This window comes from Nothoprocta perdicaria, unplaced genomic scaffold (genome assembly GCF_003342845.1).
Source record: "Nothoprocta perdicaria isolate Ctin4 unplaced genomic scaffold, notPer1 scaffold_30, whole genome shotgun sequence".
NCBI lineage: Eukaryota > Metazoa > Chordata > Aves > Tinamiformes > Tinamidae > Nothoprocta > Nothoprocta perdicaria.
In genome coordinates, this window is record NW_020455533.1 from 5,140,519 (window position 1) to 5,160,513 (window position 19,995).

General features: G+C 50.0%; 1 protein-coding gene across 1 annotated transcript in view; it reads right to left on the reverse strand.

Annotated features, from left to right (window-relative positions):
* Positions 1-4,636: 4,636 nt before the first annotated feature.
* Positions 4,637-19,995, reverse strand: part of GALNS (galactosamine (N-acetyl)-6-sulfatase) — a gene marked incomplete at its 5' end in the record, with an annotated part of 42,091 nt that continues 26,732 nt past the window's right edge. Inside the window, 3 exons of the mRNA XM_026042405.1 lie at positions 4,637-6,878; positions 9,799-9,916; positions 19,312-19,433. Coding sequence (XP_025898190.1) covers positions 6,792-6,878; positions 9,799-9,916; positions 19,312-19,433 — 327 coding nt within the window. The remainder of the gene's footprint in view (positions 6,879-9,798; positions 9,917-19,311; positions 19,434-19,995) is intronic.

The following is a 19,995-nucleotide window of genomic DNA, read 5'->3' on the forward strand; positions in this document are numbered from 1 at the left end:
GGTGCGCGGTGCTCCCGGTGCACGGAGCCCAGGTACACGGACCCTCGGTGCTGCCGGTGCACGGAGCCTCGGTGCTCCGCTGCATTCGGCCCTGGTGCGCGGTGCTCCCGGTGCACGGAGCCCAGGTACACGGACCCTCAGTGCTCCCGGTGCGCGGTGCTCCCGGTGCACGGAGCCTGGGTGCACAGAGTCCAGGTACACGGAGCCTCGGTGCTCCGCTGCATTCGGCCCTGGTGCACATTGCTCCCTGTGCACGGAGCCCAGATGCACGGACCCTTGGTGCTCCCGGTGCACGGTGCTCCCGGTGCACGGAGCCCAGGTGTACGGACCCTCGGTGCTCCCGGTGCATGGTGCTCTGGTGCACGGAGCCTGGGTGCACGGTGCTCCCGATGCATGGAGCCCCCGGTGCACGGAGCCCAGGTACACGGACCCTCGGTGCTCCCGGTGCACGGAGCCTCGGTGCTCCGGCACATTAGGCCCCGGTGCACGTTTCCCCCTGTGCACGGAGCTCCCGGTGCAYRGAGCCCAGGTACATGGACCCTCGGTGCCCCCGGTGCATGGAGCCCCTGGTGCATGGTGCTCCAGTACACGGACCCTCCATGCTCCCAGTGCACGTTGCTCCCTGTGCATGGAGCCCCTGGTGCACGGAGCCCCGGTGCATGGTGCTCTGGTGCACGGAGCCTGGGTGCACGTTGCTCCCGGTATATGGAGCCCCCAGTGCACAGAGACCAGGTACAAGGACTCTCGGTGCTCCCAGTGCACGGAGCCTGGGTGCGCAGTGCTCCCAGTGCATGGAGCCCCTGGTGCACGGAGCCCCGGTACATGGACTCTCGGTGCTCCCAGTGCATGGAGCCCCCAGTGCACAGAGCCCAGGTACATGGACCCTCGGTGCTCCCGGTGCACGGTGCTCCAGTGCATGGAGCATCGGTGCGCAGTGCCCCCAGTGCACGGAGCCTGGGTGCATGGTGCACGGAGACCCCGAYACACGGACCCTCGGTGCTCCCGGTGCATGGACCTGCATGAACAGGTGCTCAGTGCCCCGGTGTGTCATGCCCTCGGTGCAGAGTGTCCCTGGTGCATGGAGCCTGGGTGCTTGGTGTCCCAGTGCACAAAGCCTCTGTACTCCGAGAGCTCAATGGTCCCGGTCCCTGGTGCACAGAGAGCCCTGCTGCATAGTGTCCCTGGTGCATGGAGCCTTGGTACTCTGGGTGCTCCGTGCTCCCGGTGCATGGAGCTCAGTATCCACAGTGTCTTGGTACCCTGTGTGCAGGGAGCCTAGGTGCCCTGGGGCACAAAGCCCAAGGGTGCACTGTGCCTTGGTTCCCTGGTATTCGGTGCCCCGGGACCCTGAGTGCACAGAGCCCAGTTACCTGCTGTGCACGGAGCCCAGGCATCCCCAGTGCGCAACAGGGTATTTCTGTGCACAGAGTCCTCATCACGCTGATCCACAGGGCATCCTGTGCCCTGCTACCACCATGCATGGAGTCCCGGTACCAGGGAGYGCAGCACCCTGGTCCCGGCAGCACCGAGCTTGGCACCCTGGTGCAGAGCAGCTCCCTGCCAGGCCCGGCCCCAGGCAGCTCAGCAAGGTCCCCCACGCTCTGCAGGGACACTGAGGCCTCCTCCATCCGGAGCAGCTCCTCTCCCGAGGGCTCCTGCTCTGCTCCTCTCTCTCCAGCCATGGATCGTGTTTAGGTCGTTGAAGCTGCTGACTCAGATTAGACTCCTCATGGAAGATAAGCGCAGCACAAGCAACYGGCTGGGCCCAGCCCAGCGCTTGGGGTGGGTCCCCTGCCGAGGTCAGGGCGCTCGCGCCGCTCTTATCATCCATCTCCCGCCTGTAAATAGCAGTTTGCTCGCGAGGGGCAGGAGTCGCCGTGCAGGGTCATTCCCGGCCCCTCTCGCACCAGCAGCCCTGATCTGGACCTGCTCCAAACGCACCTGGTGCCTCTAGGGCCCTCCGTGGGTATCCAGCTGCTTTGCTGTGCTCCCTCCCTTCTCCACGTGGAGCTGGCCAGGGGCTCTCCCTGGCGAGGCACCTGTGGCATCGATGCATGGATGGATAGAAGGAGGGAGGGATGGACGGATGGAGGGATGGATGTCCCGAGGTGCCGGTCGGTGCGAGGGGCGCGCTGGGAACGCGCGCGTAGGAGGCAGCCCGCGTGGCCGGCGCTCACAGCAGCGCCACGCGGATTTTCCCTGCCGGCAGATTATCTCTTTGGCACTGGAAAATCCTCCCAAGCAGCTGCTGCGAGAAAGCGGCTGCAAATCAGGCACGCGGCCTCCCCGGCCAGGGCTGCACGGCAGCCTCCGAGCAGCCACAGAGGTTCCTCCTGTGCAGGTCCGCCAGGACATGCCCTGGAGCCCTGGAATAACCCTGCCCCCGCTAACCCTCTGCTTCACGGGCTGCAAATTGCACCTCCGGGGCCTGCTTTCTACCTTCCCAAGCAAATGAGTTTCCCTGCGAGCTCTCARACAAGAGCGCTGGCTCCTGCCGCGCTTTCCATCCGCAGGGAACTTTCCTAGGAGGGATTTCCAGGGGCGATGCCGGATCGTGCTCCTCGYGGAGCCAGCGCCGGGGGAGCCTGCAGATCCGGGCAGGAGCGAGGCTGTGTGCGAACGGAGCGGGGCCGGGGGTGTACGAGCCGCCCGGGCAGCTCCCGTCTGCCCAGTGTGGCCAGCGGGAGCGCCCTGCTGAGCATGGAAGTTTCTGTTCCGCCAAGGGCCTGAAAACTTCAGTGTCAAGTGGAACAAAATGCCCCCATTTCAACATCACCCACGAGGGGAAAGCAGAACTAACGTGCGCTCCCCGCCCCGCCACAGCACTGCAGCTCGCAGCCTTAGATGTGCACTTTAAACCCATTAAAAAAAAAAAAGAAAAACTGCAATATCTTATTTCGACAGCACAAGAATGCAGCTCCTTGGCCAGCAAAGCTAGGCTTGCGACTGACGTTTCAGTCCCAAATAATTCGCCACCTTTGTGCCCTTGGAGAGCGGCTCGTGCAGCAGCTGGAGCCTCATCCCTTTCCCTGCAGCCGGGAGCTGCGCCCTGATGGCCACGGTGCCCGACGGGTGCGACAAATCCCCCTTTTTTCCCCCTCTCTCCTGGCGAGGGACCTATCTTTATTTAGGGTTCTTTATGCGCATGTATATATTTCAAAGCGCTCAATGTGCTCAAGGCTTTGAGGAGCAACGAATCAACTATGGAAGAGGGAACTACAAAGAAAACTAGCAAATACTGTYTTTTCCTAAAGTAAGCGTTTCTGTCCCCGCCAAATAAAGAACCTAACGTGAGATTTCGGTTCTTGCTTTATAACTGCTGGGAAAAGTGCTCTGCTTAATGCAGGAGGCAGCTCCGTATCACTTGCTGAGACCAGAGAGAAAACTCACATCAAATATACTCAGAAATGAAAAGCAGAAGTAGGTGATATTTAAAAAAGAAGTAGGTAACTTTTAAAGGAGATTAAAAAGCAAGTCTCCTTGCTGTAAAACAGCTATTTGGGTGCGGAGTATTGCTTAGAAAGGGAGCAGACGTGCATGGGCATGCACAGTTCCCCAGGGACAARGGCAAGATCCCTGGGATTTTGCCCCCAGCCATGCCGGGGAGACTGCCTGCAATTTTGCCCCAAAYGCAGCCTTTTCTCCCCAAATCCTGCATTTCAGCACCACCTCACCTTCCAAATTCCTCCCTTTGGGCGCTGGGAGCAGTTTAGCAGCAGGACGTTGTCCTGTCTGGAAATAGGAGCCTTCCCAAACGTGCCTTCGTCTGGGCCGCTTGACCTTGGGCAGGATCCCGAGGGTTTGGGAGCCATCCACRCCGGTCGGGAAGGATGCGGGACAAYGGGGAGCGGGAATGACCAGCACGGAGCAGCTTCCCGCAGCTGGGAACACTCCCGAGCCCGCCAGCCTCCTCCTTGGCAGCATTAGCTCCTGTTCCTTTGCTCAAAGACCCGCTGTCAGCCTCAATATCCTTTGGGAAAATATTAACATAATAATATATTAGCAAATAACGTGGGCAACACCCGCTTGCATCCAGCARGAAATTCCCGACTTAAGATATTAAGCTCTGAGCGTTTAGGAGACCTATTTAAACACAAAGGGAGTCACAGAGCCAGGCGCTGCAGTCGTCAGCTCTGCTCTGGCTCTCGCATCCTGCACGTGCTGCTTGAGCATCCGCAAAGCGGCTCCGTGCTGCACGTCCCCAGTGCCACCCAACACGCTTACCTGCATTTCCGAGCTGTCCCGGGCACGCTCTCGGCATCTCTTTACGTGATATATAACTTTATAGAGTGCAGCTGCCCACACACGTGCTGGGGAATGGATCCGTGTTAAAATCTAATCCATGGAAAACAAATATGTTATTTTAAAGCCAAGCCAGGCCCATGATGTGGAAGGCATTGCTGCACGGCTGTCCCCAAACGAGGCATGATCCAGGTGTATGCAACAGATCACGTACTGCGTGCTGGATAAATTAGTTTATTTTTGTGCATTAGTTTCTCATCCCGCGACTTTAAAATTTGTACATCTTTGGAAAAGGCACTGATTTAGAATGTATTAATTAAATGTGAAAATTTAATTAAAATTCTTCTTAGCTAGAAAGCTCCATTAATTAAACTTGAAGCAACAGCTTCCTCATACTAAACTTCAGGCTTTTGTGCTAGATGAGCAGGAAGCAGGTAAGTAAACACCAAGTGATCTCCCTCAGAGGCAGCTTTCAAGGATGCAAGTTTAAGTCCAATATCTGCGCTTTGAGAACCTACTTTTTTTGAAAAAAAGAGGCTTTGACGAGTTTGGTAAGCCAGCCCTGAGTGCCCAGAGAGCGCAGGTCTTGTCTAAGCCAGTGACAGGGCGCGGGGCAAAGCGGGATCTCCCACTCCACAGCCGTGGAAGGGAATGGCCGGGCGCAGCAGGAGGGACGGGACACGCAGCAGTGTTTGCGTGGCAGCCCCAGCAGCTTCCAGGGAACTGCAGCGACAGACTCCCTCGTCTGGCGGTAGCTTTATCTGCTCTTGGCTCTGAGCATCTCTAGGTGACTGAAGCAGATGGGCCACAGACCAGAAAATAAAAAGTTATTGGTTATTTTCCCCCTGATTTCCAGCGCCACTCGTTTCTGCTGGAAATCCTCCGCCGTCCTTCTCATACAGCAATTCAAAAATGGGCTGATCTCAATCTCTTGAGCTATGCACATTGTGTCAGGATGAGAAGAAACGTCCTGGATGGCCTGGAAATGCCTTGAGAGACCAGAGGAACAGGAGSGGACAGCACAAGGCAGCTGAGAGCTGCCTGGACAATGAACATGTCCCGTTTGCAGATGAGCAGCGAGACCCAGAGCCCAGGATGGGTCTGCTGGATGCAGTGATTTCTGACAGGGGGGACAGTAAGAGCCAATGCAAGAGCTGTATTTACTCCAATCTTATGGGATTATCCAGGCACAAGGTGGGAATTACCATGGCRAAGCTTGCAGGTAGCGAGCAGCAAGGCAGCGGATGCGACGGGAGCTTCTGGGTTGATAGGGAGGCACGAACGAAAGCGCGCRCAGCAGCTGCCACGGAAGCGGAGCCTTCCAGCCATCTGGAGTCCCACGCTCGGCCTGGGAAGGCAGCCCTGCGGTTTCCTGGTATGGAGGAGGGCATGGGGACTGCTCGCAGCAGCGCAGGGGCGGACACGGAGCTCGCAGTGCCCACGCTGCCTGCCCAGGGTGGCGTCCCGGGCGCCCCGCACTAACTGCATTAGGTTCTGCACAAGAAATGGTAATTAAGAGTGGTAATAGGCGTGAAAAAAACGCAGAAGGGGATGAAAACTCTGGCGTGGAAGAGTGAGACGGGCCTGCAGYGGCAGGGTGGTGTGTTTAGAGAAGCGCTGCGCCCGGGCGCGCCAAGTTTGCACAAGGAGAATTCCTCCGAGAGCCGCTGGAAACAGGGTCAAGAGTTACTGCCTGATGGAAACGGGCATTTCTGAGCCGCCACTTGGCCKGGCCCCGATCATGAGGCTTGAAACGTGACTTGGACCATATTTGGGCCCAGATCTACAGAAATGCAGAAAAATCTTAAAATGAGCAACTGCCCTCGAGCTTCTTGAGAACATCCCGCAGGCCAGCAGCGAGGCAACACCTACATAGACACTGTCCTCCCTGTGCTTTGCAACGTACCTCGCGAATGTCAGTGTCTGCACACGGAAGGGACGGGGTGTTCTCCTCCCTCGAGCCCAGCCTTCCTTTGGGAGCGCCGGAGGCAGCGCTTGTTTGCCCCCAGGGGCCATCCGGCTGCACCCAGTACTCACAAAATTAGGAAGAAAATAATAAAAAAAAAGGGCAAGCTGGTGCCCAAAGGTCCCACGGTGGAAATCAAATGTTAAAGCAACAAGTTGCATGCAAAGCAAACACGGCCAGTTTGGGCAGGGCGCCKGGGTTTGGGCTCCCTGAACCTGCCCTGCTGTCAGCGCGGGGTATTGGAAGGAGTGATGATCTGAGAGGGCAGGATGGGTGGAAGGAGCAGGGGAAAGGTGCAAACACTGCATTTCTGAGGTAAGGGCAGCCTTGGGGTTGTCTACGGAGCTTTTCCAGTCGAAATTGTCCTTGCTGAACACTTACCATTTACGGCAACAACTAGAAGAGAAGAGGAGAAGCTAAAACCCTGAGCGCTACCAATATAAACACTGGTCCTTTTGGAAGAGCAAGTGATGATATCATACATCCCGCCCTTCCTGTGTAAACAGGAGTGCCAACATGAGAAAACATGCATTGTAAACCATATATCCGGTTGGTTATGGCTTTTTTYGAGTAGCTCTGGAGATCAGTGAGGCCAGATGCACTTCTTAGGTTCAGACTCGGGCGGTTTCAGGCACTTTCCTAGCTTCTCACAGCCGGGGGGAGACCAATTCTGTTCAAAACAAGCAAGAGAGAGACAGAAAAGTGAAGCACAGCATTCACATGACAAACCTGCTAAGCCCTGCACCTGGAACTGCCCCCTTTTGATTCTCACAAAGAGGCTCTAATGTCCCGTTTGAAAAACAAAACTGCTTGCAGCTCTTCCCAGCTCTAAATCCTATCCGAAAGGCTTTAGGAGAGACTGCAGATCCTTGTGCAAGGGCGGATTCTGCCTTCTCCCGGGATGGAGGCAGCATTCCCCGCTGTGCACGCTGCCGTCCGCTGCGTCTGTGCTGCCCTTCCCCTCTCCCTCTTCATCACAGACCACGAAGTTTGGGAGAAACCTCTCCGTTTGCCTGGGATCCAGAGCGCAGCTGCAATTCTCAGCACGTTCATTCTCTAGCCCTCCCTCTCTCTGTGTCTACCCATCTACTGCAGATTCCTGCTGTCACCTATTAAAGGTCAATTCAGCTCTGACCTACTGCCTTTTACTTTATTTTCTTCCCCCTCTCTTCTCGACATTTGCATTTGCTTGGAATTGGGTTCCTTTGGGGCAGAAAGGCTCAACAAAATGCCGAGGCAGGTCTATATTCCATGCAGCCGACAACAGATGGCAGTGGCACTCCAGCTACCTCCGCAGGCAAGGGACAAGGCAGAGCGGGATTTGGGCGGAAGGCACCTCACTGCACACTGCGCGAAGGGCTTCGGACGATGCAGAAACAATTAATGCTCTTTTTTAAATCTGCTTCTCGTTTTCAAAATGCACCACCACTGCTGGAGATTTCAGATGCTCGACCATTCTGCGGAGGCAACACAGATCCAAAGAAACAAAGAAAATGTTCATTCTTTTGCAAAAATACTAGATGGTAGCTGCTTCAGCCTCCCGGTGCACGTCGGCTTTCCTGGCTCCGAGCTTTAAGCTCCGAGCTCCCTGTGTGCTGCAGGTCAAACACACGCAGGCCAGCCCTGCTCCACCGCACAAGACAACTTCTCCTCCACTTCCACAAGAGGAAAATGCAGCAAAACGGGCTACTCCGCAGGGGCTTCATCGACGCTGCTGGTAGGACACTTTGCAGACGTGCCAGCAAATGCATCCCCTGCTCAGAGGGCTGCAAGTTGCTGCTCTTCCATCACTCCCCAAACTGCAGGAGCAGCTACAAAATGATCCACCTGCTTTGCTCGCGGATAAGGGAGGGCAATTCTTCACTTCCGTTCCCAAAAGAATATTAAATGTCCAGATCAAATAAATGGGCAAGAGAATTTAGGAAATGTTCAGTGTAGCATTGCTAAGTGATGTTGATCCCTCGGCATTCTCCAAAGAGATTCAGGGCCCCGGCAACCCCAGCAATACTACCGCCCAGACAAGACTGGGTTATCCTCATGTCTGGTTTCAAGTGACAYGTGATAATTTGCTGCCTCTGTTGAATTTAGTTTTTTATATAGTTAGCCAGTTAGAAATTCACTTTGAATATAAAATCCATAATGTAAAAAAGCTTTCTTCTGGGACTTAAACACCTCTCCAGGGATAYGAATATAACCCAGCCCATTGTAAAGAGCTTTCTCTTTCTGAATAACCTGGCGAGACCTGGTTCAAGCACAGTCATTCACTGCCTCTGATTCTAGATCAGCAAACACGCTTGAACTTGGCCAAGCGCAGGACATGACCACAGGCAGAGCCCAGAGACTGGTGTGAGAAAAGCCAGAACTTCCTAATTGAGATAAGCAACAGGACATCCTCAGGGAAACATCTGACTCTTGCCCAAAGAGGGGGCTATGAAGCATGGGGCCTCCACACTTCTTCCATTAAACAGCCTAAAGACACAGGGTGCTGACAACACGGAGAGCAGAGGCTTTCCCAGCACCTAAACASACTGCACCAGGGGAGCTGTGGAATAAGAGGACATGGCCACACTTCAGGAACCAGTTTTGGAGAGAAGAAACATCTTTCCAGGCTCTGGCAGCGACCAGGCGCTGGGGAGAGTGCCTGAACCCATACGGTCCCAGAGGAGCACAGAACTGTTTCTTAAGGGAAAAGCTGAATAATGTAGGAAAACAACATAGAAACAATGGCCCTTCAAATCTTTTTCCTACTTAACATCCAAAAATAAGAAAGATGTGACAAAGCTAAGAAAGGTCTTTGCCTCCTCTCTGAGGAGAGACTATTCCACATTTTGCACTTCTCTGCCTGGTTGCAAATAGCTCCTAAGCAGCAGGTATTTGTCTTCTGCTTCAGAGGAGTATTTCAGCCTCAGGAAGACTTGGCTGTTGTTCTTTTGTGCCAGCCTTCACAGGCACATGCCTTTATATTCTAGATGCCTAGAGACAGAAACTCTTGTCATCCTGCATCTCACCCCCTCAAACCATGCTGTTTCTTGCCCACGTTCTATATAAAGCAAAGAATGTTTCAGAGGAAATCCAGACTGAAAAACAAGGCAGAACTGGAAAACAAGTACRGCTTGATCCAAGTCGTAAAAGTTTTGGAAAAGACAGGCTTGGGTGGATTTGGGGAGACCAAGTGTAGGACTGAGGGTATTCACACCCATCACTGAAGAGACACGAGCCGCTGTGCCAGTCCCACCACTCAAAATGCAGAGGGCTTTTTGAGATTTGCAGAGGGGGCTTAGAAAGGAGGAGAAGGACGCAGAGCTGCAGATAGGACGGTTATCTCCAAGGGAGGAAGTCGCAGGGTTTATCACAGTGTGTTGGTAGACTTTCCAGACCTAATTCGCCTCACTTTGTACTAGCCCTCCTGTGCTACTGCATTCCACAGATAACAAACAGCTGGCTCTTCAGCGCACGAGCCAGATAGCCCTTCAAAAGGCCTATCGTGCAGCTCTCCTCCAGCCCCTTCCAACATTAGGTGAGATTCTTAGCCTTTACAAATACATTTTAAGCCAAGGGTTCTCCTGTTTATTTACGTTTTAACTCCTTACCATGACGGCCTTGTCGCATACGTTAAGCTGTGGCTCTCCTGGCACCATGGTCACTTGGTGCTGCCGGACGACGTTAGATATTCGCTCCATAACTCCTTGATACTCAGCACTGGCAAAACTAGAAGGAGAAAAAAATTGCAGAGTTACTAGAGGGACTCCCAGAAGGTATCTGGCTTGACACACAGCATAGGTGTCCACAGCACTATGCCATTTCAGAGGGCAATAACGAAGGGAAAGCACCTGTAAACACGGGTAATTGCTGAGTGCCCTATGGATCCTATGGGAAGATAGCAGCCAGGCTGGCACCCCCAGCACAGGGGCACCCAGCAGACCCTCTCCGGGGGACTTCAGCTCCCAAAGCTGCTTGTCCCGCTGCTCCCAAGCGCCTCACTTCCCAGTTGGCTTGTGGCAYTTCCCAAGGAGGATCTAAATAGACCAGGATCTAAATGTTCTCGTCCTGAAGTCCSGCTGTGCTTTAAAGGACTGTCTAGGGAGGCTTCCTAGAATGCAGGACAAACACCTTGCCACAGGCATTAAGCAAATAAACAAGCTTGCTGAGGAGATCCTGCTAACGTGTGGCATTAGAGGTCAGCTAGCTCCCTCTGCTTCCAGCCTCTGCTCTTCCGAGCGCTTTCCAGCAACGCACATGGCATTTACGCAGCGGCATTTATTGTAGGGAAAGGAAGGTAACGACAATACTCGTTTTTTGAAGAGCTCCCTCCATCTCAGCATTCCAGATGATTTGATTTACAAGCGCTGGCTAATAAAGCWTCACCGTCACCAAGACGAACCAGTATTATGCAAACAGGAAGACGGAGAAGAAGAATAGAAGTGGCTTGTCCAAGACCAGAATACCTCCATTTCGCAACACCACCCCGTGGTTCTGCCCCATTTACATTCTTCCATTACAGCTTTATTGTTCCAAGCTGGGACCCATCTGCCATGCTCAAGCCCGCATGCAAAGTTTGCTAAACAACCAGATTTTTATCCAAAGTGTTACTCCAGGAGGTACTTGTTTAAGTGCTTCATGGTGTACTTCATTAATACTTGAAGTATTTTGAAAATGGAGGCTTATTACTCAATGATCTCATTTTGTTCATCACATCAAGAGTCACTTAAAAAACAAGAGAGTGGCAAATTGCTTCTGAAGATAAAAGAGAGACAATGCAGCTCGGTGCTGACCTCAGGCTCCCTCTGCTTACAGGCCAAGCTGGCCACCAGCCCCRCACTCCAGCTAATTTCCTTCTTTGAAAAACAATCCCATTTTGAAGCCCAGGAACGTGCCAACAGTTTCCAGTAAACCCTATAAATATCGCATCTCGGCAGGCGTCCAGAGAGAAGCTGATTGCGGGGATGGGCCTGAGCTCTGCTGATAGAGGACCGGATGGGAACGTGAAACGACAAGCTCCAGCAAAGTAATCTGCCGCTCTCACACCCAGCGAGCTGCATCCTGCAGGAGAGGCTTTCTCCAGGGCTGCCTGTCCAGCCCATCCTGAAGGATCGTGCTTGTGGTGCTCCCAAAGTTGCAGCTCTCTCCATACCTCCACTCTCCATGCACGCGCCTGCCTCCTTGCAAGGGCTGAAAATGCAGGGCCAGGCAGAAGTTTGCAAGCTGCCAGGGACGTGGATGACTCAGAGCCTTGATGAGGACACCAAAGGCAGCAATCTCTTGGCTCCATGGTTCAGGCAGCCTCGCACTGGCATAACGGCCTTTCGATTCAGCAGGATTTTATCTGGAAGCCCTCTGGTCACACTGCAAACRCGCAGGGCTGCCAGCGAGGCGGCACGCTTACAAAAATAAAAGGAGATTTTTAGATGAGGCTGGCGGGACTTCAAGCTAACCTATGTTGACATAGAGAGGACTGCTAGCACTGCACATGGAGGGAAAGGGCTGCAGAGGAAACACCCACCAGGAATATAGCTAAAAACACGGGAGAGGCACAGAGGGGTTTGCACCACACCGGRCATCTCGGCTGGATCCTCCTCCACCGAGACAAAATGAAACAAGGGAGTCGAAATGAGAACATTTTAAAGCCTAGATACTCCAGCGATGCAAACGGAGATAAAATGCAGGTTAGCAAACGTGTATTGCCGTGCTGCGGATTTCTAATGTACCTATTGTTCTGAGATTTGAAAGCGCCTTCCAAACTAATCACACTTGATTAAGGCCCTCATATTAAAGATTAATATGAATTAATACATATTTTAACCAATTGTTAAAGTCCAACAGATTTCAGTTATCTAATCATTTAATACCTGCTGCTGCTGCTGCTTTTGTAACCATCTAATGTGTTTATTTCTGTCACATATTTGTACCATCTCTCCAGCATTTAAGAACTTCTTTTGGAAGTGGACTCCTAAGATAAAACGCTGCCACAAACTAATTAAGCTCCACAGCATCTTTGCAAATATTTAAGTGCTTAAGAGAGAGCCCAATTTCATCCACTGAAATGGCTCCTCGTACTGTCTTCCAAATTAGCTATAATCTGGACAGACCAGTGGAAAACACAGCTGTGGTCTGGATGGAAGATAAACAGTATGTTGTCATGACTGCTGCTTTTTGCTCCAAATATGCCAGTCCTCTTGCAGTGAAAAAAAAAGAGAGAAAAAAAGCCCTTTTGGCTCTAATCTTAACTGCTGCACTTATCCACGGCATCATTGCTCATTAGCAACCTAAGGCACAGGACTGCTGCTGTAAAACCAAGCGGGCTGGAGTTGTTTCAGTCATCGCTGCACTTTGCTTCTCCCGCTCGGGTACTCCCTGCGTTTCCAGCCAGCTCAGCAGCGACAGGAAATCTTGGCCTAACCTCAGGTCCTGGTGTTCTGAACTGCTCTCCCCTGCAGCTTCTATGTTCTTAGGTTRTTTCAGCATTTAGCATAGGCCGAATGACTTCCCCAAAGCGTGATAGAAACAGCTTGGCACGTATAAAAGACTCGCACTTCTCGCCTAAGTACAAAGCTGRCTAAAGCTAAAGAACATACATAGATTATGCTCCAAGTCATACAGCTAACCTATAAACCCTGTCTCAGTAGGGCTTAACATGCTCTTAAGCAGGCTAAACCTGTTGACACTAGCTTAAAAAATATCCGATTGCAGCTGTCTTCCTCACGTTTAAGTACATGGCAATGGCGGGACCCCAAATGCTGCAAGGAATCACTCAACACCGTCGCCATCACAGACTGTCTTCAAAAGCCTCAATTAAACACCCAAATTATCTTCCTCATCTACACAGAGAGCAATTTTCCTGCGTAAGAGGGGACTGCAATGTCTGCAGGCTGCACAACGTGTACCAAGACCTGACATCCACGCAGCGTTTTGTAAATATAATATTTACTGACCGCATAGACCAGGTTAAGAATGCCTCCAGTCTTAGCATTTTGAGGCAAAATCTGCAACACAAGAGTGCCTTTAATCTGTATGCAAGATGAGGATAATTAGTTCACAGTAAACAGTCTGAGTTGTTAATGGCTCTGGGAACCTCTCTTATTTTAAAATAAGGAATCCCATCATTTTCTTGAGTGGGAATGCCTGATTTGAGCTGCAAGGGCGGGATGTGCTATAGTCTCTATTACAAAAAAAAAAAAAAAAAAAAAGAAAAAAAAAAAGAAAAAAGGTCATGTTATCTATACAGGTGTTTAGGCATTATTGTGTGAATGAAGATCCAGGCTCGGCGCCTCCAGGGCACGCTGCATTTCGTATTCTGGTTCAGCAGTCCTGCCCAAGCAGAGCTGGGAATAGCGGGGCAAGGAGGAGCGAGCGAGAGCAAGGGTGAGCAGGTGGTGTTGTGAGGAGCTTGCTAAAAGGGATCCCCCAGCGTAGAGGAAATTATTCCACGCTCAGCCCCAACGAGCGGAGTGGACAAAGTCCAGGGTCATTACGCTAATTGACACTTTACCTCCGGGAAGCCCCTGGAGAGCCAATCAGGGCTGGATTGCAAGCGCCAGGTCCCAGGCACAGGTGTGGCCTGCGCTTAGTTCATTTAGCGTAATTGTGCCTTGGCAATCTGTTCTCATCTCCTCCCTCTCCAAAGAGCTCCCGGCGTAACCTGCTCTGCTATTAACCCCACCGTGGCCTGCACTGCAAGGAAGGTTTGGAAGAAGGAGGGTTCATCTAACGGGGCTGCCTTCAATACTAGAGCATCCTTTTCATCTTGCAGTCGCCAGGCTTTCACCTCCAGGTCCGAAACACTCCGAGCTGGAAGGAAGAGAGGGTAATTCTTTATCATAACAAATACTGCATCAAAGACACCAGGACCTGAGGAAATTAAAAAGCATTTTCAGCATTTTTTTTTTAAATCTAGGTCTTGATGTATTCATTTATACCTCTCCCTGATGATTCATATATAGGCACAGCACAGTATCTCTCTCCTAAGAGCAACAGGATTGTGACATTATCGAGAGAAATGTAACCAAATGGTTATTATATAGTGTGCTTCGTGCAAATCTGACAGCAGGCTCTTAACAGCAGCTTTCAGATTTATGGCGTGTTTTACCAGGCTCACATGAAGCCAGGGAAAGAACATAAACTTGGCTAATGATTTGTATCTTCAACTTCCTTCTCCACTGGAATTAATTTAATTAAAACACATTATTTTAAATTGTGAAATACTTACACCCAGATTCAGATAATTTRATTTTATCTGTTATCAGAGCTTTGAGGCTGCTCAGCACTGTAGTATCCAGTCTTGATCTAGTCCTATTATTCAGTCTTTCTCTGCTCCTATTTTCTATTATCAACTTTACCTGCAATTTAAAGTCTACACAATACATGATGCAAACAAAAGGTTTAGAGCTCCACTTCTGAAATACGGCAATCTGTTATTCCTGGAAAGGCTCCTGGGAAAATAAGAAAGGAATCAAAGGGAAGAACGCAGGGCGGCCCATACTAAACCTCACCTCTCTAGTCCAGCRGGCCTGGAATGTAAATGCTCCAGTGGAGCATTTGGTGCATGGAACATTTGGCCATTTACTCTCTCTGGCTTGGGCTATTCCTGAGGTCCCTCACCTTTGTGGGGTCTCCAAGAGCACCTACAGCCCTCCTTCCAGCAACAACCTTGATCTTCTCTACCCGGTCACCTATTCTCATGGATGTTGTAATGCCCCAGCTTTGGGACTCTCACCTGCCACTCAAATTTTATTCCAACATACCAAGGGCTCCAAAAGGAACCAGGTGTGTAGCACAGTGGCTACATAACACCTCAGTGTCTGCACACGCAGGCTGCAAGAAATAACATCCATCCTCCTGGTTCTCTAGCTACTGTTTTCAGCGGCATCAGAAGTTGCCTAACGGCTGCTCACACTGCTCTTAGGCTATGGTGGTGGCCCGGACCTGTCAGGTAGGAGCTGTCATCAGTTTCAAGCTCATGTTTTGGAAATCCTTTCATGTTTTTTTCTTTTTTTTTCCCCACTCATTATACAGCATCATTCCCGTCTAGACACTTACTCAGCAAAACGCCTGCAGGCTGTTGCTCTGTCATGTTTAAACACAAGTTAACAAGCTAACGGTGCAGAGGACTTGCCCCAACGCCAAGGCCTGATCCTGGAGCGGGCACGTGATGCCCAGCTCCTCATTTAGACCGTTTTACCTCCTGTCCTAGTCCCTAGGTGAGCAACCATCCTTTAGAGCTCCTCATTGACAAGCCATGTGTGGGACAGCCTGGCACATGTCCTGCCACTCTTCTGTGCCCCATCCCTGCTTGGCTTGCTGGACAGCAGCCTCCTCCCGGCATCATGTGGCTTTTTCTGCAAGATTTTGCCCAGTTCTCAAGTTTTCCTCAATAGCAGCTCTCCGGTAGCACCAGCTAATTCTGCCCTGCAGGGCAACCGCTGCCATATCCCCAGGTTTGAAGATGAGGAGTCAGCATCTGCCCTGGGCAAGACTCTTTGTTATACACAGTTTTTTTTCCAGTTTTGCACCTTCTTTCTTTTCTCAGCAGAGAAGTTTCTGACCTGATGGGTAAGGTAAGGCCGACAACATTTCTGTCAGATCCTTTGCCCTTTAGCTTCCCTTCAGGAGCTTCTTCTCTTTTCTCTTGATTCCATAACTAATGCAATTACTTCTCCAGTGATTTCCAAGATTTTCCATCTGCTCAAAATAGGCACTTGTGCACTCTCTTGTTAATTAATGTGCTCTAAAATCATGTTCCCCAACTAAGTTTTATCACTTCCATTTTTTTTTCCCATGTAAGAGTTGACTCTATTGCCTTAAGTCCGACACTGCTATTTCGACGCTCAAAATTTACTAACCTCAGTTTCGAACAGGGGTTAATCCCTCAAAGCAGAAGTCACGGCTAGGCTGGAGTGCAGACAAAGCATCAGCACGTTGTACTTACTTGTGATCAGGCTTTGCACCTTCAGCTTAACCTGGCAGAACTGAAGAGGCTCCTACCATGCATCCTTTCTGCCTCTTTGGAGCCTGACTCAAAACACTCTTTCTGCTGACGTTTATATTGGGCATTTTGTTAAGTGTATTTGAAGTTGTCCCAACTTTTCCTTTACATTATTACTCGTGTTCTTCCTAACCATTAGGAGTCATTTTGGTAAAACTGTAATTTCCGATTCAGGCGACAAAACTGAACTATTTTCAGCAACTGGTTGTGAAGATGTTACTAACAGATAATTTTACTGAATTTGACAAATTCRTCTTCATGGAGAAGCAAGTTCCCTATGTGGTACTCAGGGGAAACACAACACTCAGAGTGTAACAGAACTTAATAAAGATAAAGATTTATCAGATCCTTTAGTTCTGCTTCTGATATATTTGGTAACAAAGTCAGTCCACAGCTCAAGTGTCTTGAAATGAAGCAGAGAACCCCTAGTAATTGTATCTAGGGAGAAAACAAAATACTGCTTCTATTTAGAGAAATGCTTCTGCTTTTGTGTGGTGCTTAGCAAACTATCTTATTTATATTTAAAATTTGAGAGCCATTGAGGGCTATTCTGCAGCCTACGCAGATCTAGCCAATGCCCTGGATGACAAAGGACACAAAAGAATTACTTCTTCCTACACAGGGATTAAATAACAAGGTTACTCTCACTTATATAAAAACAGAGTTACCATTTTTGGCAACCTAAAGAAAGATTATTTACTGGTAACTGCACTTGACACTTTGAAATATATTTGCCATGCACACCTTTGTACTGCTGAGTTTCTTATCACAAGCACCTAACCAGATGCCAGGTTTGTCTTACCAGTTCCTGTAAGCACGTTCATGTCCTCCCTCATCCAAACAAGGATTCCTAACACACATTTGGCATGGGCCAAATTCTTAGCACACATGGCTAAGAATTCCAGCCATCAAAGTGCAAAGCCAGCGAGGCTGTTGGATTGCCAGGCAAATCCCCAAGCAGCAGAGAAATATCTGCACTCACCTTCCAAGGCAACGGTGGGAACGGCGGCCGTGTCCCTTGGTGGAAGCTGGGAGTTAGGGCTTTAAATTTTCAAACTTAAATGAAATAAAGGGAAATGTACTGAGAAGCCTGGAGTGCAATGTGGTTTTTTTTTTCTGAAGCCTTTAGCAACGTAMAAATGCTCCAGAGGGGCCAAGCTGGTGAAAGAGCCACCCGCTGCTCCTCTGGGGCTGTGTGAGGACGGGCAGAGGACGTGGCCGACACACACAAGCATTGGGCTGGAGCACGAGGGACACGAACACAGACGGACGCGCTCGGAGGAGAGAGCTGGGTTCCCTTCCGAGGGACATTAGCGCAGGGACTCCCAACAGGCTCCCTGCCAAGGGGAGATAATTAAGCTGCATAAAAACACACAACAGTAACAGCCCCACAAATGAGGATAATTTAATTACCACATTGGATATGGGAGACCCACTTCCCGTGAGTTTTCCATTGCGACCAGAGAAGAGACGATAGCGACGCATCGTGCTGCTGAAGCTGAATTTTCAGCTCATTTGCTGAAAAGGGGCTTTCTTGTGGGGTCTGCATATTAAACATCATCACAGCTTTCCATAATCGTGTCATAATCTTTCCGTAAAATTCAATCCAGGCAACAGCTTGTGAGTGTCCAAAAAATCAATGAAAATATATGAGAAATGATTGCAGAGGGACCGCTGGAATTCATTTCAATACTCAAGCCATGGTGGCTGTAAGGAATGTCTAAATAACAGGGAAGCAGGTGTCCTGCAAGTATCTCTTGTAAAAGGTCTCCTCTTCCTCAAATTCAGAGGAAATACAGTGTGCAAAYTGCATTTAACAATAACAAACTGTTTGATTTTTGGAGAGAGGTCATTTCCACCCCCTCATCTTTCTAAAATAAAATAGCTGTTAAACTGGACAGGACAGAGCCTCATCTGGAATCCCAGTTTAGCAGYGTAGCTTCAGTGAGTTGAATTTAAAATACAGGAGTGGCAGATTTGCTTTATTCATTAGTGCAAAAATGCAATGTAAGAGGAGAGCTAATGTGTCAGGCTTCCAAAGAGCTTTATACACTGCCTAACATACCTCTCTGATGCTCATCTGTTAAGGGCGAGAGTAGGGAAAATATTTTTCCTCCCTTTCTCTCTCTAGTGCAAACACTTAGTGGACACTACATGCTCAGTTCTTTTGAAAGTAATGGAGTGACTGTAGCCACTCAATTATTTAAAAGAGTTGAGTAATTGCAGGCCTGTCAGCTCAGAAAACATCTCTCCTCTGTTAATGCCACTGCACAAAACCATTTCTGTGCAGGTGGTCACAGAAGTGCTAGTTTCCCTTTTATTTACTGTCACATTCTGTGAGTCAGAGTCACCAGCGAGGGAGGAGGCTGCAGGTCCCCACCTGTATCTAGTTCTGCCAAGGAACAAAACACAGGCAGGAGAAGCAAATGGGGAGGAGTAAGGGGGACACCCTGGGAGCCCTTTTGGAGGTGTTAAGTTAATATGTGGATTGTGCTGCCTGATGACTATGTAAATCCTTGCAGAAATCTCCCAGGGCACGGTGTGTGCTGGAGATAAAGACGACAATAGCAGACTTACAGGCAAATGGATTCAGACAGCGGGACGGTCCAAGGAGGGAAGGGTTTGAGCACACAGTCCTCTTGCTAAAGACTCTCTGCAGAAGCTCCTTTAGTGGGTGCTAGGGAACTGGGAAGGTGCCACCTCTGCCTCCTGCAGATTCCAGTGTAGCACAGAGGAAAAAATGCTTTTTAAAGCTATTTACTGGCTTTGTAAATAAGTATCACTGCGGCATCAGCAGAGGTGTGGCGATGAACAGACGCAATGAAATGCAAATCTTGTAAATGCTACTTCATTGCACTGCCCCTAATCGCCCCAAACAGCCTATCTTGTCCCTACACAGCAACAGTTGAAAGCCATAAAAAAAGGCAATTAGGAAAGTGAAATCAGGAGAGCAACAACATCTGCTGGCAAAGAATGATAAAAATCGGTTTGATCAAGCCTGGAGGTTGAAGCCAGACACAGGCGTGCAGCTCCTCTACCCTGCTGCCTGTCTCCTCGGGCCCTTTGGAAGCAGAAACACTGACAGTGATGAGAGTTTTCACCTCCTCATTATCCACGGACTCACCTTAATGGATACTTTTCTCCAGGGTCTCTTCCCAAGTGGAAAAGCAGCGGCAGAGTGGTGTGCTCCTCCTTGGTGTGTGTTGTCACTCCAGAGACATTCTGTCCAGGACAGAAATCAATGCCCTGCATTAGAGAGGAGGAAATGAGTCAACAAGAGTGAAAAAAGGCAGAGAATTCTGGCCRACACCACTTCCCTCAGCATCTTGTTGTTAACCAAAGCAGGTTAACTTTCYCCCACGCTGCCAAATACACACAAAATACGGTTAGGCTAAAACTGGGGAGTTTGCTCTAGATTCCAGAATGTTTTCTGATCCAATGGGGTAAAATAAGGGGGCAATGTTGCTATTGCACGAGCAAAGAAGATGAAGCAGGCCTYACAATTTTGCCTCATAAAAAAGTAATCTCTATAAAATATTCATTAAAAAATGAAAAGCCAAACAAAAGAAAGAGGTGAAAGCATTTAATCATAGGAATTCTGCCTGTGCAATGTTTATTTGCTAGYTTCCACAGCTCAGAAAGACATGGTGAGGTTCTGATCACTTGGCAACTTGGATGTAAGAGCAGCAGTCACTGGGAATCACCCAGCAAAACAGAAGGATATAATCCTGGGCACTCACGAGCCTCTCCTGAAATTGCACGCGCAGCATCTGACAGCAGACATATCGACCTATTTCACTGAAGGAGG